The sequence below is a fragment of the Watersipora subatra genome, chromosome 2, assembly GCF_963576615.1.
Source record: "Watersipora subatra chromosome 2, tzWatSuba1.1, whole genome shotgun sequence".
Lineage (NCBI taxonomy): Eukaryota > Metazoa > Bryozoa > Gymnolaemata > Cheilostomatida > Watersiporidae > Watersipora > Watersipora subatra.
In genome coordinates, this window is record NC_088709.1 from 4,051,545 (window position 1) to 4,077,343 (window position 25,799).

A 25,799-nucleotide genomic window follows, 5' to 3' on the forward strand; every position below is an offset into this window, starting at 1 on the left:
AAATCGTTTTCTTTGTCATTACAATATATTTTTATTCTTATATAAGAAATAGATACCAAGAAGAAAATACAAAATCCTAAGACATGTATTTTCAGCAAAAAAAGCTTTTAAATACATGTACAATCTAATATAGAAAAACATTAAATATAACAATTAAATTAATTGTTATAAATATTTTGTATCAATCTTATTCAAATTATTTATATAAGTGAAAAAAAAATTAAAATATGCAATAATAATTTGCATTGTTAAAGGAGGGCAAGCTCACTCGCTAAGCTAGTACATTGCATCATGTAATCAAATGATTAGCTGTGTATTGGTCCCAAGACTGACGGATATGTTTTACAATGAACTGACCCCAGGAGACCGGGTGTGTCCGTTAGGAAGCTTGTCGGCCAGATTTGAGCATATAGTTGCAGTCATCCACAATGAAACTGAATCAAAGTACATAGTATGTAAACTTCAAGAAGCAAAGGAAGACTATCTACATTATGTTGTATGCTTGCAGACTAACCACGCTAAGTTTGCAATGATAATAACATACAAGCTGAGGCACCTAACGAACCTAAATAAAGCGCTATTGCAGATACCCATTTACACCTGGAATGGCGCAACAAAACAACTTTTCTAATCACAGGTTACCATAAAACCTGTATTAAAACGCCACCTGTATTTGAACGCCACCTGTATTTGAACGCCACCTGTATTTGAACCCTACGTCTATTTGAGTGCCACTATGGGAGAAGAGTTGAAAAATAGAGCCCCACCCTTTAGTTGAACGCCACTTTTATTTGACCAATACTATTTGACATCCTTAATCTTTACGAACCCATAATAGCAAGTGATCAGTTAAAAAGTGTCTACAAAAACCTTACTAATAATGACTCGATTACGTCAATAACAATTAATACGTTCGTACTTGTGTGTATTTGTCTCAATAAAAGAAATAAAAATGTTTGTATATATGATCATAAAAACTGATGCTGAAGAATGCATAAATAAAATTAAAATGTAAAACCATAAAAATCATATTACTTGGTAAAAATGTTTTACAGTGTTTGCGTAGGTTCACTCTCAATTTTATCATAGTCTCTGTTCGTATCGAAGTCCGTTTTTCAACTCCATGTCTTTAGGTTTGTTGATTAAAAACTTTGATTGCAACACCATAGAAATAATTAGTAAATGTATCAGGCTAATAAATGTTCATTTTTCATCGCAGTCTTGATACTTCAATGTATGTGGAGAAAAAGTTGTTGCGTTTACGATGGAGAATGTGCTGCTACATATTTTGAGGCTGACCTTTAGAGACTATTTTGATTACACATGGTTTCTCTTTATTTATGCTAGAAATTTCTATTTAAAAAGAAAATGCATAAGAGTTTTGCTCTGCTAAAAAATTGTTTGGGCTACTGTTTGGTAACATCTACTAGCTCAGCTGTACAGAAGATGGTTAAGTGAGAAGACATTGTGGAAGATATTGAACAATCAAAAAAACATGAAATGGTTCCAAACAGAAGCAACAATCAGAATGCGACTGGTCGAGCAAACGATGCTAATATCTTTGTTTTAAAAATGCTAATATTTTTGTTTTAAAAGGTTAATTTTTGTTGCTGCATGTACTATACTTGTGATTTTATTATTTCGCTTGTTATTGAATATCTCTTTTTAGCATTTGATAAATTATTATAAAACATAAAATTTGCAGATTTATAGCATATTATTTAATAATATGTTTGCGGTAATGGATCAACTTTCGTAATTCTTGTTCTATTGCACATAAAAAGCCAGTTTAGCTGCAAGCAAGCAAATATATCGATGAGTGCAATGAGCTTTTATGCAGAATGTTAGACACAGTTACAAAATGAAAATACGCCTTCACATTTAAAATGAAATAAAACTTGAAAGCTCCAACAAATTGCAGCGCAGGCTATAAGATCATCGTAGATGGATTTTAAGCAATAGGTACTAGCTGGTAAAAACATGTATCAGCTTCTTCATGTATATTGATTTAAACGTCTACAGCAAGTTGATAGTAAGTTAGCAAATTTCTTGCGTTTAAAAGGGTTCTGTCACACCGCCCGAAGAAGAGTACAAAATATATGCGAAATTCGATTCGCTCGTAAAAGGGTAAAATTTATCTTCTCAGCATTTTGATGAGGTGTTTGAAAAACACAACGTCAACCTTCATTTAAACATTATCTCTAACAAAACACCATTCTAAGGGAAGGGTTGAAAAATAGAGTGCCATGGCGTTCAAATAAAGGTTTTATGTATTTGAGGTACATAAGGTAGACTTACCTATACCAGAGTAAAGTTAAGGGAGCCGTCCCTGCGTGCCACAGCGAATGGGCATCAAACACCCAAGCTATGGGAGCAAAATCTAGCAGTTCAAGAGCTACACATAGAAACAATAGCATGAGAGTGAGACAGGCTTTCCACACATATGGCTGTTTAGTCCAGACATACGCACTCCAGGAAAACCAGGCTAATGCATTCAGTATACCTGCAATACAACCAGCACTCATATAAAAAACAGATATCCTGTAAAATTTATACCAACAAATATCCTGTAAAATTATACGCTAACAGATTTCCTGTAAAATTGTACACCAACAGATATCCTCTATAATAAACACTAACAGATATGCTATATAATAGACACTAACAGATATCCTCTATAATAAACACTAACAGATATCCTATATAATAGACACTAACAGATATCCTCTATTATAGACACTAACAAATATCCTCTATATTGTACACTAACAGATATCCTATATAATAGACACTAACATATATCCCCTATTATAGACACTAACAAATATCCTCTATATTGTACACTAACAGATATCCAGTATAAGAGACACTAACAAATATCCCGTACATATCTAATAGCGTAGACAATAAAAGCTTCCCTATCTAATACTGTACAAGCATTACTGCAAATAACATTGGCTCTGCATTTGATATGGTAGCCAAAAAATGAAACAAGCTACAAGAATCTCACCTATAAAAACGCTGACTCGTACATGCAGTCCAAAGTCAAAGTGAACAAAGAGCATGTAATAAGAATGGAGAAAGAAGAGAAAGGCAGTGACAAAGGCTATAGCCCGAGTGTAGAATGTATGTCGATATATGAGAACCCTGGCAAAATATGCGTATAGTTGGTACGTGACAAGACCAGCTGCAGATATGTAGTCCATGTGCTACAACAGAAGAAGGTCGTGTGTTGGGTTGTCTTTACAAAATTCTAATGCCCCTGCGCAGTACTGAGCCACAATGAATGATGACAATATCTATACCTGAACCACCAGAACATGGAAACTAAGAACGTAAGACTCATTTGCATAAGCAGCACCAAAAACAGTTCTTGCAGGAGGAAAGTAAAGCAATGGTAGTGTGGTTAGAGGAGTCTCACAGTGTTGACAAAGAACTCCGATGTTCTATAAATATTGAGTTTACTAATCAGTAGTCAATAATGAGCTAATGAACATAGGTTTCTCAGGATCTTTTAGCACTGACCGAAAATGAAAACTGCCAATTGTGGCAGGCACCACTCACCTGGGTGAATAAAAAATCTCTTGTGTGAAATATGGTCGACCAGAACCAGGCATTCAAAGCAACCTAAAATAATGTAACTAACTCGTAAATCTAAGTAATATACAGAGATTACTATCAAGTACATGTATTTTGAAACAAGCACCAAGTGTAGTTTCATAACATACATAATGAAAAGTTGGTGAGAGTAATCTTTGATGGTTAAACTAATCAAAACAATCTACTTTCCATCAGGTAGAACCAATGTATTGTAGCACATATATCTTGTCTCTCTAATAGAACTATGGTACTCTGTCTGATAGAAGTATGTTACTCTGTCTGATAGAAGTATGCTACTCTGTCTGATAGAAGTATGCTACTGTCTGATAGAAGTATGATACTCTGTCTAATAGAAGTATGCTACTCTGTCTGATAGAAGTATGTTACTCTGTCTGATAAAAGTATGTTACTCTGTTTAATAGAAGTATGTTACTCTGTCTGATAGAAGTATGTTACTCTATCTGATAGAAGTATGTTACTCTGTCTGATAGAAGTATGCTACTCCGTCTAATAGAAGTATGTTACTCTGTCTGATAGAAGTATGCTACTCTGTCTGATAGAAGTATGCTACTCTGTCTGATAGAAGTATGTTACTCTGTCTGATAGAAGTATGTTACTCTGTCTGATAGAAGTATGTTACTCTATCCGATAGAAGTATGTTACTCTGTCTGATAGAAGTAGGCTACTCTGTCTGATAGAAGAATGCTACTCTGTCTGATAGAAGTATGTTACTCTGTCTGATAGAAGTATGTTACTCTGTCTGATAGAAGTATGCTACTCTGTCTGCTAGAAGTATGTTACTCTGTCTGATAGAAGTATGCTACTCTGTCTGATAGAAGTATGTTACTCTGTCTGATAGAAGTATGTTACTCTGTCTGATAGAAGTATGTTACTCTGTCTGATAGAAGTATGCTACTCTGTCTGCTAGAAGTATGTTACTCTGTCTGATAGAAGTATGCTACTCTGTCTGATAGAAGTATGTTACTCTGTCTCATAGAAGTATGCTACTCTGTCTGATAGAAGTATGCTACTCCGTCTGATAGAAGTATGTTACTCTGTTTAATAGAAGTATGCTACTCTGTCTGATAGAAGTATGCTACTCTGTCTGATAGAAGTATGTTACTCTGTCTGATAGAAGTATGCTACTCTGTCTGATAGAAGTATGCTACTCTGTCTGATAGAAGTATGTTACTCTGTCTGATAGAAGTATGCTACTCAGCGTATGATGTATGTACAAGCAGTTGTTTACATATGCAATTGATTTGTTATCAGATCTGCTTCCTATGTTAAAATCATAGGATATTAATGCAAATATTCCTATCAAAAGACAAATAAATTCGTTAACTCTTTTTATGGCCAAAAACCTACTCAGCGCCTATGAAAATACTGCAGTTAACTACATGTGCCAGTGTGTGGCATTAAAACAAATGCCTTCCATAAAGCTATATAAAAACTAAATGTAAAAGATTAAATTAGTAAATTGCTAATCATTAAAAAGAATATCTTTTGATGCTTTACCTTGGAAACATGCATAGGCTTAAGTTAAAGGTCACCATAGGGATACATAGTGTATGTACCTGCTTTAACCTAGGGTATGTAGCATTTACATTAAAAACGTTTATATATTTTCTAAGAATTTTGTATTTTTGAATATTTGAATATTTCACTATCATCAACCTTTTTACTTAAAAACTATTCTAGTTCAAGAAACTTTGAAGATGGCACATTGAAATTTCCTACAATTTTAAAGACAAATATCTGTTCAAACTCTACATCATATGTTGAAAAGCTTCTATGATAAGGTAGAAGCATGACTGTATGCTCCTATATACAAAACTTGCATGTTAAGGCGCAAGCTTGACTGTTTGTTCCTATATACAAAACTAGACTGATGCTTTACTTGGTCATTCCATCACTCAATTCCTTTGACATCAAGTCATCAATATCAACACCAAAGAAAAAAATATGCCAGCCACAACACTCCTGCAAAAATATTGAAGTTTAAATTTGCCTATTGTACTTATGCAAGAAGGAAGTATATTAGAATGACGTACGGAAAAGTAGCCATGCCATGTCCAGTACATAGGAGCGATGGAGGGAACAAGCTTTCGAAACTGTACAATGGAGTACAAATGGGCTGCTGCATTCAGTAGAGAGAAAAACATGGATGCCGGCTCCTGAATTCCACCCACTCTTGCAAACGGCCACTACAAAGAGCCAAATAGATTATTTGAATAACCAATGAATCACCATACAAAGAAACTAAAAGAGTAAATGATAAAGACTTTACTATTACATAAAGATTACAAGGTCCTGTTATAGTGCGGTACGTACTAATAATTGAGCAGGCATTCATGTTAGACATCTTGACCAGAAAAGGCAATCAAGCACAGGCCTCAAACTAGATATTAGCACAACGCTCTTTAACATCTCGTAGCATAGAAACCATTATTATAGATTTACCTTTCCATGAAACTGAGGAATGGCATAGTCATGCATTTGAAAGAGTGTGACTGTTTTCCACATGCAGCTGTATTCACACTCGGACTCGCAGTCCCAGACGAGCATGTTGAACTTAGGATTCTTTAGAATTCCGCTAGCACGAGAAATCCACACAGAAAGTTATGCAGGATTTATGAGATATTCATGTATATGGTAACCTATCACTGAATTTGATAATGTAAGCTTTCATGTTCCATCTCAGTTTGTGTTGTAACTAGTCTAGAATTTTATCAATGCAATACATGCATAGCGAAGTAAAAACCTGTAAAAATGTAATAGCTCTAGAGTTTCCATAATTTAAAATCACAAATTTGTAATCTCATTTTATAGCAGTGTTAACGCTGTTCGCATATGGTTCGTACTTTACAATTCGCATTTACCACAGCTGTGTCAGACAATGCAGAGATTCACTTTATTAGGTTAGCACTAGATGATTTCAGAACAGATAAAAGAGTCTTCATGCTTGCCTGACCACTGTCTGACATGTCCGAAAGGTGATTTATTAGCTAGCACTCAACTTATTTAACTAACAGCTTACTGCTGAATTCATAGAGTAATCCAGAATGAGCTAGGCTATAGGCATAACCAATCTATTTTCATCTGATGAGCATAGCTGTTTTACCTTACAAAATCTATTTCTGATTGCTTCTAGATACACCCAACCAACCTTGGCGGAGGATCATGTTTGCATATGTTATCATGGCAATGCCTTAGACACTGTGTGTGTGCTGGAGACCTGTCACCTTGAGATGCATATGTTGCGGAAATTATTAGGAGATATGTAAGGAGATGGACAGGGTGGAAATATCTACAGCCAACCATCTTTGGTGATATCTAGAAACACATTTCATACAGTATCGGAGATACTTTGTTTCGTGTGTGCTGAGGACAAGCATTCCTGGTGTTTCACAATCCTAACCATGCATGGTGTTGGTTGGAAGCCTTCAATAGAAATATGTTTTTATGATTTAAAAGCAGTTCATGAAAACTAAAAAAATTGTTGACAAGCAGCACTGTTCAAAACAACTTTCAACCAGTTAATCTTCTTTTTGATGGTTTCTTTACATTTATTTGGAAAATTACAATTAATAGTTGGTGCACATCACAATGCTCAGATGTTAATTGTGTGAAAATACTCCAAAAAAATTATTGTCACGGTGCAACATTGAAGAAAGCAACTGCTACCAAACTTAATCGGCTGATGAACAGTATTTTACTGAGCAAAAACCGTCTAAACAGCATATACATGTATATGCAATGGGGCTCAGGATATGGCAATGACCGATTGTCACAGCAAAACTGGTTGTCAGGCTTTGGGGCATGAGCGTTTCAAAGGGCATTCAAAGCGAGCTAATTTTAATTCCTTTGTTATTGGAATGTAGAAGCTTCTAACACTCGTCTTTTTGTACATGTACTTAAAAATTTAGCTACTGACGTCATTCATTGAGAACATCTAATGCTAAACAGAGTACTGCTCTGAGCCTTTGTCGTTACAATGACGCTAAATAACATCATAGGCATAAGTTAACTTGAACACTGACTCAAAGATTTTTTTCTAATCGCAATGCTCTTTGATAACATCTAATTGACATAACTAAGCGATAACTAATTAGAAGAGCCTACGCCGCTTCCGTTCCCAAAACTTTTTGCAAGATCAGTTTCGCAAACGAACACCTAAATGAAGCTAGTAGCGGTGTCAATACTATTGATCAAGGTAAGTGGCATAAAGTCCGTTTTCAATGACACAGCTTAAATCTCAGGCTAGCAAAGAGCTTCGATAGTGGGTGCAGCGATAGTCGAAGTTGAGTCCCTACCTGCGTAGGACAGCTCAAGAATGGACTCGCTCTCTCCATGTCCAAGCTAGGATTGGAGGAACGCAGATGACGTTGCAGATACTGTTTCTCCCAATTATAAATTGCAATCATCAGTTGTTTTTATGGTGCCTCGAGTTTGTAACCCGAGTTGATAAGCCAAGTTATATTTACAAACTCGAGTTTGTAAAAGTAAGGTGCAATATATTGGTATTACGGTAGCACAACCGTAGTTTTGGTTATATTAACAATGACGCACCAACAGGCACCCGTTAGTTAAATAAAAATTAAACTACGTATGTACTGTAAAACTAAAACTTATTGCTTTTACCAGGAACTCGAGTTTACATTGCACGGAAAAATCTGCTCAAAAGCAAGTTGAAAAACCAGAGTTATTGTTTTTGAGTTGGCAATGATCCAACTCGAGCTTTTAAATATAACTCGGTTTATCAACTTTGGTTGCAAACCCGAGACACTCTAATTCGCTATAAATTCTAGTTTTACAGTACACACATAAATAGTTTAATTTCTATTAGCTAACGGGTGCCTGTCGGTGTACCATTGTTAATATAACCAGATCTACGGTTAGGCTACCGTAATACCAGTATATTGCACCTTATTTTAACAAACTCGAGTTTGTAAAATATAACTTGAGTTGTAAAAACAACTCGAGTTCATCAAAAACCCATCCTGAGTTCTTTGAACGGCAACCCGGATTCAACAACTCGGTTTGAGAACATGGAATGCGAGGCACTGTAAGCTCCATGTAGGCTCCATAGTTTTGCGTTCTACCTGTAAGCTCTAAAGACAAGTTGTGAGCGGCGAGCTCAGTTTTTAGTAGACATCCATGTTTGAAAGGGGGAGGGGAAAATATGGAAGCTTCAGAGGCAGAGAGATGTAGATGTAGAGATAATGTTTACTAAAATAGGATCATTTTTTATGATATGATATCTTTACAGATGATGAAATCCTATGAGAATTCTTGCATGTGTATAAAGGAGAGCATTTGAAAATCATTTGGAAGGTCTTCCTAACCTTTGGTACCGACAGATCAGTAAATAGTGTTGTGTATAGCTATGTCAAGAGGTCATCAACCACGCACATCAAAACTAACCTCATACGGTATCATGTGTATGATTTACTCCATTTATTGTGGGTAAGGTAAGTCTGCGTGCGTGTTTACATATGTGTGTGTGTACATGTGTACATATGTGTATGTAAATGTGTGCTTATATGTGTGTGAACATTTGTGTATATATGATTCACTATGTTCTATGTGTGGATGTTAATTGTGTATGAGTTGTAAACACATACTTTGCTTCAAGCAGCCTGGAGAATGAAGGCAGCACTTTTATAAACATAAATAAACTCGCAATAAACATAAAAATTATCGATTGGATGGTTATTTATTCACAGTATATGTTATTTAAAGCATACACTGGCACAAAAATAAAATAATAAGCTAAGATTTATTTGAGCAGATAAGAAAGCTATAGTAAAATAATGAGGTATTGGCAAATTGTAAAGGCAACAGTAATATTTCATTCTCTAGTGGTAGGCGCTAGCTTTTGTTGTTAATCTGTTTTTATTACCATAGTCAAGCTCGGCTCCTCCACTCAGATTGATGTCAATGCCAGTACAGAAGGTTGCATCTGCAGCCAGCCATAGACATAGTAATCCAGCTTCCTCGATGGTTCCCATTCTGCCTAATAACTAAGACAAGATATGTCATACTTATTGGGAGATCAATCTTATTCTTTTAGAAGATTTGCAAATTTGATTCATCACTATACATGCCCTCACTATTTGCAAAGTTTTACATCATATCATATAAAGAAGGTGAAACGAATGAGCACCCTGTTTTTTACAACAAGAGAAGACAACTGCTATTAGTAGGAGAGGTGATCATGATTGTACAAAGGCAGTTAAATCAATGAAGAGTTTACCAAGACAAACCAGAAAACTTTTTAGTGCTTTGTTAGCCAATAAAAAGGGGGCAAGTGATGTAACATTAAGAGGAACTTGACCTTGTACATGTACTATTGCTAGTTACTCATGTATATTCAAGCAGAAGATGTTTTCATTAAAATTTTATCCCTCCCTTTTTGGAATTGTTTGCATGTTCTTTTGCGCATCCCATTGATGATGGCTGTGTAACAATGAAAAGCAAGGCTTCTTTACTATTCGAGTTTTGTCTGGGGCAAAAAACGTGTTGAGTGGAAATTTTGATTAAAGTAATGATGACGCTCTCTAAAATGCCGTCCAGCACCACCAACGCTTTTTGTAGCAGGTATGTTTGTCCGTTGTAGAGACAATATATACGCAACTAATCCCGACTTTTACTAGGACTATATCTTTCCTTACTTGAGCATTGGTACCACCAGCTATCATATCCTCTCGGCCTTCACCTTCATCTGTTGCAAGACCATCCCACATGGGAGTCCAGACATTACCAGGTGAAAACCTAAAATGCCAGATTAGAGTTGTCTGCTTACTGCAAGCAATTAGCCTATAACACTATACTAGCTCTATACTATTTAATAAACATAGGTACCTTCATAGATAGCTTTTTGTTTTATTATACTGCTAAGGTTCTGTGACTACAAAAGGTAGCATAAGTTAGCACTGAGTCTAAATAACTAAAGCTATAAGAACATCTAACTGTGTACAGTTATTCTGAGCAACTCATCAGTAAGTTGTACGGTTCATGTAAAGCTATACCCTTAAATATGGCAGCTGAGGGAGACCATATTTTTGATCTTTTATATAAATGCCGAAAACTACATATAGGTTTTACATGCTATCTCATTCTTTATCTTAAGAGATACAGTATTCACGAAAGGTTGAGTTTTAAAATTCCATTTGCTAGGATATAAGGCCCGTTTCCTGAGCCTAAGCTACTCACACATTGACTCGAACTCCATGAACTGCCTCATCTATAGCCATAGCCCTAGTCATTGCGTCTATGGCCCCCTTGCTAGCCACGTAAGGGATGGCAGCCTGCTGTCCGATCTTGCCAACAAGACTGGAATCATTGATTATATTTCCCTTGACCTTCCTCAAGTGTGGCAGACAATACTACAAGTTTAAAAATAACAAAGTGAGTTCAGTTGATTAACAGTTGGTTAGGCGATAATGGTCCTTGAAAGTGAAGGTTCAACACTGAGGATAATTAGATGGGTATACACTAAGATACACTATGTTACTAAGTCCGAGTATGAAAATAAAATAAATAATAATGTAAGGAATAAAAATTAATCGACTCAGCACAAGCATAATCATAATTATAGCTAACGAAATACATTTTTAATTGAAATCTATAGCGCTATATTCACTTGCATCAAAATTTGCTGTACTTTTTAATTTGTAGTTATCTACTCTTGTTTTCAGAGTATGCAGAAGCTGTAAGAGAAAAATGTAAAAAGATTAACTGCCATATATTTACTTGCTGTAAATGAAACGGTTATTTTTACAATTTTAATAACATGTACTTTACAGATATCAGGTTTTATAACTCATGTCTTATCTATATAAATATAACAGGATCCTAAGAGACTTTGAGGTAAAAATGTTAGCGCCCTAGTCAGAGATTAGAGCAAAAAGATTGTCTAGTACAAAGGCTATAATTGGAAATAGTCCTAAAAATGTCTAAAAACTTGTGGAAAGTAATATGCTTGTTGAAAGTTCATCTAAAGGTCATTGCTATATGCAGAGTGGATAAGCTGTAAGACAGTCGGTAAGGCCAGTTTAGGATGTATTTCAGTCATTACACTGTCACTCATGAACTGTAAGTCACTCGGTAAGGCTAGTTTAGGATGTATTTCACAGTCATTGATGAGCTTGTCCAGAGAACCATTATTGGCTAGCTGTGATCAATTGCTAGGGCAAGCTAAAGCTGTTTTCTTCGCCTGCAGTTTGAACGTGTAGCTGATACAGTAATCAATCAGTGGTCACTGGTGATACTCTTCACATGAGCAAACCCAGATTGGCTCTAACTGAATTGGATCATTGGACCTAGCTGAAGATTAATGACTGCACTTCCTAACTAGGCCACATACTTTATACCTGTATATGAATGCCACTTCTATTTAAATGCCACTTCTATTTGAACGCCACCTCTATTTGAACGCCACCTCTATTTGCACGCCATCTCTATTTGAGATACACTATGGGAGAAGGGTTAAAAATACAGCTCCAACCTTTAATTGACCATTACTTCTATTTGAACGTCACTTCTATTTGACTGCCACTGTTTGACATTCTTGATCTTAACGAACCCATAATAGCAAGTGATCAGTAGAAAAGTGTCCACAAAACCGTACTAATAATGACCCGATTACATCAATGACAATTAATTCGTTCAAGTTTCTGTTCTTATTGAAGTCCGTTTTCCAACTCCGTCTTTACGGTTATTTCGTTAAAACTTTGAATGCAACACTATAGAAATAATTAGTAACTGTGTTAGGCTAATGTATGTAAAAAATATTTGGCGCATTTATGACGGAATCCGCGCTACTGTGTATTACGAGGATAAAATTTTGAGGCTATTCTGATTACACGTGGTTTCTCTTTGATTGCGCTTGAGGTTGACGTGCAACAAAATTCACATTACAGTTATTTGGTATCAAAAGATTCACCACATCTTACTCTGCTGTGCTGTAGGTGCAAAATATGTGGAAATGTGATTACAAGCTTTTAAAAGCTAAAAAAACAAACAGTTATTCGCAGCCATTACGAAAACACCGTAGATGGGAATCCCTTTCTAAAACGGCTCAAATGGGACGTAGTTGAACATGATGGCTTCTATTTACACCTTCGTGCGACCTCATTCGTCGAAATATTTTCACAAATGTACTTCACGCATTCAATAAAACCATGTCTATTGTCTTTACGCGTCTATTTCACCATCATTGTAATGCTGTCATTTTGAGCACTGATATCTCAAAACCACAGGTGTCCTTTAGCGGGGATATTGCCGAAGCCGAGACCAGGCCGTAGTCTACACACACAAAAAACAACAAAGGTTCACGTAGTTATGAGCAAAAACAAAAGTATTCACCCAAATATCTCACCAATCCGATGAGCAGCACACACAAAAACTCAACCAATCGACTGAGCCACCCATCATGTCAAAATATTCCAAGTTTCAAGTCATGTCTTGCACAACTCACCTTATGGTTTGTCAAAACTTGTCCCAAAGTCCCTATTAATTTGAGACTGTCCAATATCTGTTTTAGAAATGGTCGCCGCGAACCTAGCCTAACGTTCTGATTCAACATCTTAGTAACTATCGGGGCATTGCTGAGTGCTCCCGATCCTTTTGAGTCCCTCTTAAGTTTTGTTTACAATAGTGTTAACCCGATTTCGATTGGTTCTTGCATGCTTAATAGAGACTCAAAAAGTTCGGGAGCACGCAGCAATGCCCCGATAGTTACTAAGATGTTGAATCAGGACGTTAGGCTAGGCTAGCGGCAACCATTTCTAAAACAGATATTGGACAGTCTCAAATTAATAGGGACTTTGGGACAAGTTTTGACAAACCATAAGGTGAGTTGTGCAAGACATGACTTGAAACTTGGAATATTTTGACATGATGGGTGGCTCAGTCGGTTGGTTTAGTTTTTGTGTGTGCTGCTCATCGGATTGGTGAGATATTTGGGTGGATTTTTTTGTTTTTGCTCATAATTACGTGGACCTTTGTTGTTTTTTGTGTGTGTAGACTACGGCCCGGTCTCGGCTTCGGCAATATCCCCGCTAAAGGACACCTGTGCTCAAAACCTACCATAAAAATTTGTTTAATTTTTCAGCCTTAGCTCGAAGAAGTGCATATCATCCTCTGATAAGCATGACAAGTCTGTTGGTCACCTGTGATAGTGGAAAAATGCTGCAGAAATTATTTGCGCTGTTAGGCAGGAAGTATGGGTCACATAATCAGATCACAATTAGACGAATAGACCAAACCGAAACAAAACTGTAAAATACCGAGCGTCTATATTTGGTAAGGGCTCTTCAGTAAAACCCGAAGTGTTTGTCATAAACTAGTGCTACGAGAAGCTTTATATTGAGTCTTTTATTGGCCTTTCAATTTCCATGAGAACATCACGCGACAAAACAATAACCAAATGTCATGACTACGTCAGAGAAATAAACTGATTTCAATCTACGGCGGTTTTGTGATGGCGGCGATTAACTGTTCACTTTTGAGCTTTTAAGAGCTTGTAATCACATTTCCATATATTTTGCACCTACAACACAACAGAATAAGACACGGTGAATCTTTTGATACCAAATAACTGTAATGTGAATTTTGTTGCAAGTCAACCTTTAATTCATTAATTGTGATTAGCGATCTGTTTTATGAATAAAATGTGAGCAATCCACCGGCCTTGGAGGTAGTATAGCATTTGGCGAATGAGATATCAGTAACCTAGCTATCAGATAGCTAAAAATGTCATCTGTTGGCGGAAACTTAACAGTTGCTATTAGTCAAACTGGTGAGAACAGCACGCAGCTGAACAATGGAACTAATAAAAGAGAAAAGTTAGCCAATCAGACAGTTTTTGTTAAATTACAAAGTAGTTCTTCTGAAAAGATGAAGCGATAATTGGTCTCTCTCTCTATGCAATCCCTCTCTTTAGAGTAAGATGTCTGCTTGCTTTGTTGATGTGTTTGGTGTGTTTTAAGATGGCTCCGTAGTCCGATCATTGCTCTGCATTGACGATTGCAATGTGGACATTGGTAGTCATCATTCATCAAAGAATCAGATGAGCTAAGCCGCACTTTTCGTGCTGCTTTGAGCTCTTCTTTGTGACGCATTTTTTCATTTTCAAGTATCTTCACCCCTTTATGAGTTAGAGTTCTCCATCCAGTTCTTCTCGTGGCATTCCATTCCCAGGTTTCACATCTGATGTGACAACGCTTCAAGCTATCTTTGAGACAGTCTTTATAGCGCTTTCTCTGTCCACCCTGTGACCTCTTCCCATTTTCTAGTTCGGCATACAGAATCTGTTTTGGTAGTCTGTAGTTTGGCATTTTAACCAAGTGTCCAGCCCAACGAAGTCTGTTCTTAACGATCATACTTTCGAGGCTGGACATCTTAGCTTGTTGATACACACTATTGTTAGTGCGTTTGTCAGACCATTTGATCATTAGTAGTTCTCTCATTTTCCTCATGTGATAGTTCTCCAGAACCTTGACGTCAGTGCTGTAAGTAGCCCACGTTTCTGAGGCATACAGTAGTGTGGGGACAATTACTGCCTTGTACACTTTTAGCTTGGTGTCGACTTGCAAGACTGGATTTTCAAACACTCTTTGTCTCAGTTTGCTGTATGCTATGCTAGCTCCCCGCAGTCTTCTCTCTATCTCCTTCCCTAGGTCGGCCTTGAAGGAGAGATTACTACCTAGGTATACAAAGTCATCTACAGGGCAAAGTGGTTCGCCTCCGGCAACAATGCATGGAGTGACTATGTTTTTTCCAGGTTTCGGCTGGTACAATACTTGAGTTTTCTTTGCATTCAGCTTGAGTCCAAGAGCCCTGTAAGCATTTTCAAAAGCTGTCATGACTTCTTGAAGATGTTCTTCTGTATGAGCCATGAGAGCATTGTCATCAGCATATTGGAGCTCAAGAACACTTTGTTTCGAAGTTAGAGTTTTAGCCCGAAGTCTCTGCAGGCTGAACAGATCGCCTATTTGATAGTTCAATGTGATACCTTCAGAGAGTTCTTGTTTCACAAGGTGTAGTACAGCATATAAGTAGATAGAAAACAGCGTTGGCGCAATCCCGCAGCCTTGTTTCACCCCAGTTTTTACTCCAAAAGGATCCGTTTGTTGGCCATCCACCAAAACTGATGCGTTCATCTCATCATGCAGAAGCTACACAATAGCCACAAATTTGGGAGGGCAGCCGATTTTCTCAAGTACTTTGTAGAGAGATTGTCTGTCAACAGTGTCGAAAGCCTTGGTAAGGTCTATGAAGGCCATGTAAAGGTCCTTGTTCTGTTCTCGGCATTTTTCCTGGATCTGTCTAGCAGCAAATATCATATCTACTGTACCCCTGCCAGGCCTAAAACCACACTGCGTCTCTGGAAGAATTTTTTCCGCAACACTGGAGAGTCTATAGGACAGAATTCTAGCTAGAATCTTCCCCGTTATTGACAAGAGGGATATCCCCCTGTAGTTCCCACACATCGTCCTATCTCCTTTTTTGAAGATGGTAACAATCAGTGCATCACGTAATTCATCAGGTATTTTCTCAGTTGTCCACACAAGTGTAAAAAGGCAGTGCAGTTTCTTAGTAAGTTTAGTTCCACCATGCTTGAAAACCTCTGCAGGTATTCCATCAGCGCCAGCAGCCTTCCCACTCTTCATTGCTCGAATGGCGGATTTCGTCTCGACTAGTGTTGGCTCTTCTCCTAGCTGCTGATGGGTTGGCAGCTGTGGGACTTTCTGCAGGACTGGATCAGCTACAGTGGATGTTTGGTTCAAAAGATTTGAAAAGTGTTCTTTCCAGCAATCTCTGATGGCATCTTTGTCTTTATGGAGCACACCATTCTTGTCTCGAACAGGTACAGAGCCATGTGACAGAGGACCGTACAGTTTTCGTGTCTCTGCAAAGAAATCCCTTGTCTTATTCTGATCTGCCAAGCTCTGAAGCTCCTCTGCCTTTTGTGTCCACCATTCATTCTGCATCCTTCGAACTCGTCGCTGCACATCTGTTCGTATGCTGTGGTATGCCTTCTGTTTCTCCTTGTTTCTAAGATCGTTTTGCCAGGCTGCAAATTTAGATCGTTTTTTATTTATAAGTTGTTCTATTTCTAGGTCATTCTCATCAAACCAGTCTTGGTGGTGCCTTTTCGCTTTGCCTAATACCTCCTCGCATGTCTCAGTGATACAGCTCTTTAGATTTGTCCAAGTCGAGTTGACATTTTGGTCATAGATTTCAGCTGATAGTCTCTCATTGATTTTTGTTTGAAAGTCTTTTTTCACATCCGGTTTATTGAATAGATTCACGTTGTACTTTGGCCTTGCTGTCCGTTTAGCTCTTCTCTGTTTGGGCTGTAGAGTGAAACTCAGCAGAGTTTTCACCAATCTGTGATCCGTCCTGCAGCTATCTGTTGAGTTGACTCTTACATCTGCCAAGTCCCGCTGTTTGGTGATTATATAGTCTATCAAGTGCCAGTGACCGGAGCGAGGGTGCCTCCAGGTTGTTTTCCTTCTATTCTTCTGTCTGAACAGGGTGTTTGTAATCACAAGGTTAAGTTCTGCACATTTGGTGAGAAGCATGAGACCATTGTCATTCATACTGCCAATTCCCTCTTTGCCGATGACGTCCTTCCATGTCGTGCTGTCCATACCAACTCTTGCATTAAAGTCTCCAAGAAGCACAACCTTGTCGGCTCTAGGAATATGCGATACGGTGTCATCAAGAGCTGAATAGAATAGCTCTTTATCCTCTTGCTCGGCCATCATGGTCGGAGCATAGGCACTGATCAGTGTTGCTTTCTTGTTCTTACTGATGTTTAGTTGTAAGGTCATCAGTCGATCTGAAATGCCGACAGGAAGATGGTCCATGTGCTTAACAAGCTCATTTTTAACAGCGAAACCTACTCCATACAGCCTATGATCTTTAGCATCGCTCCCTTTCCAATAGAATGTATAACCACCTCCCACTTCTGTCATCTGGCCCTCATCAGCAAGTCTTGTCTCCTGTATTGCAGCAATATCAATATCATGTCTTCTGAGCTCACGTACCACAAAAGCTGTGCGACGGTCAGGTCGATCAGTGCGCTGATTGTCCATGAGCGTGCGTACATTCCATGTTGCTAGTGTAATCTGTTGTTTTCTACCGCAAATAAGGTGAACCATCTGGACGCAGTAATCCAGCCAGGTGAAAATGAAACAGACCATGTATAGGACACCTTTTCTAGTCCCTTCCTCGGATTGAGGTGAGCAGGGCGATCCGTAAAAAGGGCTGCTCAGTCGTGAAAGCAACTACCGAACATCTCTCCTGTTCCATTCAAGAGACGAGCGACTGATAAACTTCCACCGCCTGCGTGCTGGTTGGGAGCTGAGGACTCACAGGTTTCACTACCCTGTCCCCGTTGCCACCTTCCAATCGCCGCAGGGCTTGGTTGGTTTGGTGCAAGCAGAAAGCTGTGCGTGGATTTAAGTGGTTCTTCTGATGCACTGCAGAAATCCACTAACTTGGCTAGTCATACTCTGATCCAATGGCAAGAAGACCTAGACAATTGGGAGTATGACAAGTTGCAGTACGCGGCCGTTGATCTGCAAGAAATTCTTTCGCCCTTTCCAACTGGTGTTTTTGCTGTCGGGATAGTACATGCCCGAATGTTGGGTGGATGTTGTTTTTGGTTCCCTCCAAACCCTCCTTTCAAAGAAAGGGAGGGGTTGCCGGTTTAGTCGCCGGCGACCCGACCCATGGCACAGGTAGTACTGGGTTACATGGTTACCAGTAGCAGGCTAGCACCTGACCTGACACACAAAAAAGATTGGTAATTGGTAATGATTGGTAATGATAATTGGTAATACATAACTGTCATGTAGCCTACAACTTTTATCGTTTTGACTAGGTAAATCAGACACGCTGATTTCGATTTTGTACTCAAAATAAAGATTGGTCCACTAATTTTAAGAGTAATGAAGGTTTTTTACAGCGTTTTAATATCGGTCGGGAAAACAACACGATCGGCACAACAAGCTCCGCCCATAAATATGTGACGTAACCTAGCTTTTTAGGAGCAGAGGTTAGGGATATTTAGTTCGATTTAGAATGATAGAGATGGGTGTCTTAAAACCCATTTATATCTAAATTCAGCCTTCAAAATAATTTCAGTCGTTTTTGAAAGGTAGGTAAGCTATTTAACATTGCGTACTTGAAAATAAGCTCAAAAAGCGTGATAACGACGCTAGCTCGTGATGAAATCGCGCTATTTTGAGCTTATTTTTCTCGGCATTCAGCCTATTAAACATCATGCAACAAGCTACGAGCAATTTTAAATAGTTTATCTACCTTTCATAAAAGACTGAGATTCTTTTACAGGTTGAATTTAGATAATAGTGGGTTTTAAGACACCTATCTCTATCATTCTAAATTGGACTAAACATACCAAACTCCGTTCCTAAAAAGCTAGGCTATGTCAAATATTTATAAACAAAGCTTGTTGTGCCGATTGTAATGTTTTCGAAACGGATATTGAAACGCTTTAAAAAAGCTTTCATTACTCTGAAAGTTAGTGGACCAATCTTTATTTTGAATACAAAATCGAAATCAGCGTGTCTGATTTACCTAGAAAATACGATACAAGTTGTACATGACAGTTATGGTAGAATGTAAGCATTATTTAAATATAAATTTTGGTCATGGAAAGAATTTAAATATTGGTGAAATAAGGAGACCTTTTTACTTAAAATGAAAGTATTTGAAACAATTATTTGCTCATTGTGCAGGTCAATTTGCGTTGTTACTGATCAGTATCTAACATATTTCAGTTTGGCAGGTTCACAATCTAAATAGACATCGACTCACCTTAGACATTAAGAAATAACTCAGCAGGTTCACATCAAGCACCTGCCTAAACTTTTCAGCTGTTATGTCATCTATGAGATGGGGATTTGGATCTATATAACAACAGCCAATAAATAATTAAATAACTTATCGAAGATTTATTCATCTAACTATAAAGTCAGTATTCTCTCTTTGAAATACCAAATCTGTACTCCACATAATTTTTACTGTCCGGCTAGGCACAAATAATTTCAAAATCTTAGTTAACTCGACAATGGTTTATAAAAATATGCATGTAGCTCAGAGGCAAAACAAAAATGAAATAAAATTTTTATTTAATTAGATCTGAACCCACATAAATAACTGACAAATTATATAACTTATTTGAATAAGTTATAGGTTGAATAAGAAATAAGTCATAACTATAACTTATTTGTAATACTTAATCAGCACTTAAAATCAGCACAAAACTTGAGAGAGTTTATGGTTGCCAGTGTGTAACTGATAGTGGAACTAGCAATGTTACCTACTTACAGAAGACATCCTAAAGAAAACTGACCCTCAACCTACAGCATTTACATAAGGAATTGTAGTACAGACAACTCCTACCATTCATGTGGGTGTACGATGTGAGATTTCACTAATTTAGTGAATGACATAAAAAAGGGCTGGTACTCGAGCCACGCCTGGTCGGTTCGTGTAACAAGGGAAATGCATAATAACTTTCTTTCTTAGCCAATAGCAAAACAGTTAGTGGTAGGTAAGCTGTTGTGTGTTAGCACATTTAAACATGGATACCATTGCAGACACACGCGTTGTATAGACTTACGTTGACCTGCATTGTTGATGAGACAGTCAATTCGACCATACCTTGATATAACATCTTCAACAAATCCCTGAAAGTGTAGAATTATAAAACTGGAATATGGGTGCTAGACTGGCTATTGGGAGCATCAGATCCTACTGATCGTACAGATCATCACTAGCGCATTACTAGTAAAACATACATACCGTAATCTCAGTATTATAACATAGACCATACTGCTAGTACATATAAAGCCACATGCGCATATATAATATCTTGCTCATACCTGTATTGCAGCTTCATCAGTCAAATCAACAGACTTAAAGAATGCTTTTCCAGGAGCTTCCTCATTCATCTCTTTCTCTAGCCTTTCTCCATCGGCAGCTGTAAAAATAGGTTGATATAAGGTTAGTAAAATGATTCCTAGTTTGGTGCTGACAGAGACCAGATGTTCACATGTTTCTCCAATCTGATTAGGCTTGATTTAAACCTTGTTTAAAAATTGTTAAAACTTTATTAAATATTTTTAATTAGTCAAAGGTTTTGGTGTAATTGCTTCATAGCTTGCAACAGACTTCAAGGGTCATTACTACCTATGGTACTACCTATGCAACAAGCCAAGTATTCATCAACTACTCTTAGCAGTGTTTTAGTTGCGGCGGCTCATGTTTATAAACTATACAACAGTTTGCTCCAACGACATTAACTCTGACAAACATGATTTTGTTGAAGACAGGTAATCAATGTTTAGCAATAACCAGTGTGATTTTTTAGAATAGAGCAGGTAAACTTTGTTGGCTTACCCCCTCTTGCACAGAAAGCGACATAGGCTCCATTTCTCACTGAAACAAGATAACTGTGTGCATGTGATCAATGATATAGTTTTAGGGCAGTATTCAAATATATACTGTTTTATAGCATGTTGTATTTTAAGATATACAGATTTAGAGCATGTAGGCCTATTTAAAGATATAGTTTTGGAGCATGTTTTCAAAGTTATACAGCTGCACAGCCTGAGATCAAGAACATACAGTTTTGTACTTGTACGCCTGCCCTGCTAAATATTAATTTAGCTCCATAGATATAACTCTACATGTACATAGATGACATCTAATATAACTTTATTATCAGGACTGGGTAGCCACATGGATAGTTTATTCACTTTGAAACCTTTAGCTGACTAATTACTCCTCTCCCAAAAGGTGTAATAAAGGTAGATCTATTGAGCTAAAAGATGTAACGAAGGTAGCTCTATTGAACTAGGAAATTTAGGCACAGTTTAGCAGCTTGGTGTCTTTGAGAATATACCTGTAATGCCCTGTCTATTTCATTGTAAACCGAGTGATTTACTAGATTTAAGAGCCTCCACTACACAATTATAATGATTAAGCTGAAATTTAATAAAGAAAAACTCTGTCAATTGTTTTTTAGCTTTGTGTATCAATTTTCATATCCTTAATATTACAGTTTATCTTTCTGAGTATATTATGAAGCATGTAAAGCAAATGCTTCGTAAACAGAAATCAAATGTCTGTACCTCAATGTCTGGTCATTAATTCACCATGTTTATGACATGTATTTGCAGGTGAGCTGTCATATAGCTATAGAAATAATGGCAACCTATTGAACAACAATAACAGCATAACAACATAAGATAACAACATAAAACTGAACTTTCATATATGCCGACCGCATCTACGTGTACTGTATATGCATGAAACAAGCTAACTTGAATGCTGGAATATTTCTCCTTCTGCATTGATACAACCATTAAAACACTTGATAGTACAATTAGCTCACGATTGTGAAAAATAAAAATATTGATGTTATATACGGTATATTAGAATTTAGCGTTAGATGGACCATGACAGGTCTTTAGTAAACTGATAGTTTCTAAGGCTGTAGTTTTAAAAAATTTGATATGGCTTTAGAGAATTAGTTCTCTTTTAAATGGCTTGATTCATATAAGCTGGTGCTTCAAAAAACGGTGTCATTCGTGGACCTCTTGTTGTTAGTGCTTGTGAGCTTGACTATCATGCATCATGAGAGATCGTTATGAGTAATGAGTATGTGCATAGTTATTCCACAATAAGTCAATGTGGCTAAATGGTGTAGTGGTTAAGGAGCGGGCCTGTAAATCAAATACCCAAGTTCAAATCCAGTATGAGATAATATTTTTTCTAACGCTATTAACGTGGCTTCAGGCAGGCGGACGAACACAGTACATATTATAGTCAAGATTTTCTAAGTTTTTATTGTACAGATGCACTTGTAACTAGCAATAAAGAATTTTGGCAATAAAATGCATGTGTATGAAAATAAGCTGTCAAAGTGTTAGTGATGCACAATTCAAGTGTTCTTTTATGTACAAGTTTTGTCTTTTGAAACAGGAATCTTTTAAAAACTAAAATTATCTGAAAGAAAAAATGACAAATTCATTCTTATACTAAGCAAAAATTGAAGGCTGGTAAAGCTTAGCGCATAAACAGAAGATGGACATTGATGGTGTTTGCTGAACCACATTTATTCTTGTTGTCATAAGCATGATTATTAGACACAGTCCGCAGTATGCGATTGGTACGTTCACAAACTCTCCGATGTCCAAGCCAACTCTGTCACTCCAGCCTGACTATATCCGCAAACAAAAACTCACTCAATCAGACTATTCTATTTATCCTGTAATTTTAGGTTCAGAATCAGTAAATTAAAGCAGCTAATGCTATCATAGGTCTGTCAGTTTACCTAAATTTATATATTATAGAACTACCACTATTTCAGTCAGAACAAAGTTGCACTCCTCAACAATCTACATGTATCTAGAACTAACGTAAACTACAGCGAAATGTGAAACTAATCTGTGATAAAGAGTAAAAGCATGGAACAAGCAGACGTCATTCCTTTGAAATGTTTACATTACAAACGATGCTATGGCAATTTAATGATAAGACAAGTTGACACATTTTATAAACATTCTCAAGAGGAACATAATCAAATACAGTTTCCAACTAAATTTACCTGTCAGTTAGTTGACAAGCCCAACCAGCAAGTGTAGCTAGCAAGCCCAACCAGCAAGTATAGCTAGCAAGCCCTACCAGCAAGTATAGCTAGCAAGTCCAACCAGTAAGTGTAGCTAGCAAGCCCAGCCAGCAAATATAGCTAGCAAGCTTAACCAGCAAGTATAGCTAGCAAGCCCAACCATCAAGTATAGCTAGCAAGCCCAACCAACAAGTGTAGCTAGCAAGCCCAACCAGCAAGTGTAGCTAGCAAGCCCAACCAGCAAGTATAGCTAGCAAGCCCAACCAGCAAATGTAGCTAGCAAGCCCAACCAGCAAGTATAGCTAGCAAGCCCAACCAGCAAGTACAGCTAGCAAGCCCAACCAGCAAGTGTAGCTAGCAAGCCCAACCAGCAAGTGTAGCTAGCAAGCCTAACCAGCAAGTATAGCTAGCAAGCCTAACCAGCAAGTGTAGCTAGCAAGCCCAACCAGCAAGTATAGCTAGCAAGCCTAACCAGCAAGTGTAGCTAGCAAGCCTAACCAGCAAGTGTAGCTAGCAAGCGTAAATAGCAGGCGTAACTAGCAAGCAACTGGCGAGTATAACTAGCAAGCATAACTAGCTAGCATACCTAGCAAACGTATCTAGCAAGCATCTAGTAAGTGTAACTAGAAAGTGTAACTACCAAGTGTCACTAGCAAGCGTATGTAGCAAGCATGTCTAGCAAGCAACTAGCACGCGTATGTAGCAAGCATGTCTAGCAAGCGTAGCTAGCAAACATAACTAGCATGGCCTATTTTAAAGATCCTCAGCTTGTTTTTGTATTTTTGATGGATTCAACTGATAGCACAGACCAACCCCAGACCAATGTACTTAATAGGCGTTATCTAGCCAGCTCAGTGTTGACCAGTATTCGATAATGGACAGGATAGCTGCCTACAACGGATGACCAGAGTAGGCAGTGCTTTGTTACATCAATCCCAGCCCATCTATATTCTATAGTCTATACCATCTATTTATACTCATCCATTTCTTGAAGTTGGACGCAGCTAGTCTAAATAAATTGCATGAATATTCGTTCTGTAGAAGGATACTCACTCTCAGACTTTCCCTTCAGAGGATTGCCACCAGCCTAACTGCTTCTTAAAAATTTCCATCGCATTGGCCCATATTCACAAGCACCAGAAGCTAGTTGTCAGCAGGTACAAATGTACATGAGCTTGGCATGAGCAACATCAAGTTTTTGACTATAGATTTCTCTTTGTCTTACCTTTGTGTAGTATATGTGTTAGTATCTGCTGACTGTCTACAGGGCAAGATAATGCAATTTACAATGTGCAGCTGTTTCAGTTTTGTACGTAGCATAGGGTGAGCATTTCGAGAGTAATACTTTTGTGTAGAATTTTTTATCCTAAAGCCGTTTTGTACGCTCGAAAGTAAACAAAAGGCTTACCTTTTTAGCTTAAATACCTTTAACACTACCTTCAATTTCTTTACAAATGGCTGACATTTGTAGTATGCTGTAGTATGGCTGTACGCAGTAAGTCGTCGCTTTAGAATTTGTCGCTTTAAACTTTCCATAGGAGAAATAAAGCAAGAATGTTCATTCTAATACTTGGCAAATTAATATAAGTTTGTTCTAATAGCTGTCCCAGTTTACTAGGGAAAATTTTGTGAAATTTATTGTAGCTACTTGACTCAACCATGATCAGAATCTCAAGAGAGTACCATGATATACTCATGCATTTTGTAAGCTGTTCTTTGTAAATGTTAGTAAAATACTAAGGGTCTTTACAGCTCAACTCTCAGCTAACAAACTTGTTTTCGCCGGCTCCACATCTCAACCTCATCATATAACACTTGACAGGCCATCGTCAGCCATGTCATGAACCAGATGGAAGATTTCTATCTACACCCAACAACTGAGTAACTAACCATATTGTATAAAGTGACTACAGTCAAAGTTTTCACAAATTCGAATGTTTGAATTCATTCTTTGTTGAGTATGAGGGCATCCTGCTGTCAGACCTTCTGTTGCTCACACTTTCAAAGTGAAAGAATTTTAGGATACCATCACCCGATACTCAGGTCTTTTGCCCTATTAGGCTGCAGCAGAAATAGTCCATGTTTTTACAACTGTTGAGGCATATTCTCATAGAGAATAAAATAAAAAAGCTCTCATAATATAATCTGTTTCAACCTACTACATGATGAGGAGTTACTTTTATGCTTACTTCTGACGCAAAAGGTGCTGTATGCTGATGAGGTCATCCTAGTCTTATCCAAAAGCTGTTTCCTGTTACAATGTGGACTAATTGTTAGGCACATTTGACTTGCACTGCTGCAATTCTACTAGCAAACTTTTTAAATCGATACACTTACCAAACACTCTGACACAGCCTTCACCAATACCCTTCGACCCGCCTGTCACAATCAGCACTTTATCCTTGTACCGCAAGAACTTGTCACAACTTGCCACAGCCATGTCTACAAAAAAACTAACCTAGCGGGTAAAGATAAGTTGCACAGGCGGATGCCCAGAATTAAAAGCCACTTTTAATTGTGT

General features: G+C 37.6%; 2 protein-coding genes across 3 annotated transcripts; both read right to left on the bottom strand.

Annotated features, from left to right (window-relative positions):
• Positions 1–12: 12 nt before the first annotated feature.
• On the bottom strand, positions 13–7,559 carry LOC137387399 (post-GPI attachment to proteins factor 3-like). The gene is made up of 7 exons (XM_068073812.1): positions 6,770–7,559; positions 6,064–6,196; positions 5,655–5,807; positions 3,565–3,627; positions 3,011–3,209; positions 2,299–2,503; positions 13–434 (listed from the first exon to the last, which is right to left on the bottom strand). Exons 1-7 carry the CDS (start codon positions 6,922–6,924, stop codon positions 380–382), a joined length of 963 nt encoding a protein of 320 aa, XP_067929913.1. The 5' UTR covers positions 6,925–7,559; the 3' UTR covers positions 13–379.
• A 1,691-nt stretch (positions 7,560–9,250) lies between these two features.
• Positions 9,251–25,799, bottom strand: LOC137387400 (17-beta-hydroxysteroid dehydrogenase 14-like). Of its 2 annotated transcripts, none has more exons than XM_068073815.1 (8): positions 25,616–25,799; positions 21,046–21,084; positions 20,529–20,626; positions 20,267–20,333; positions 19,459–19,550; positions 10,819–10,991; positions 10,278–10,377; positions 9,251–9,619 (listed from the first exon to the last, which is right to left on the bottom strand). In XM_068073815.1, the coding sequence occupies exons 1-8, from the start codon at positions 25,716–25,718 to the stop codon at positions 9,530–9,532; spliced, it is 762 nt and encodes a 253-aa protein (XP_067929916.1). In that variant the 5' UTR covers positions 25,719–25,799; the 3' UTR covers positions 9,251–9,529. The 2 variants fall into 2 exon arrangements, with proteins under 2 accessions (XP_067929916.1, XP_067929914.1); XM_068073813.1 differs by having other exon boundaries at positions 9,251–9,626; positions 25,616–25,796.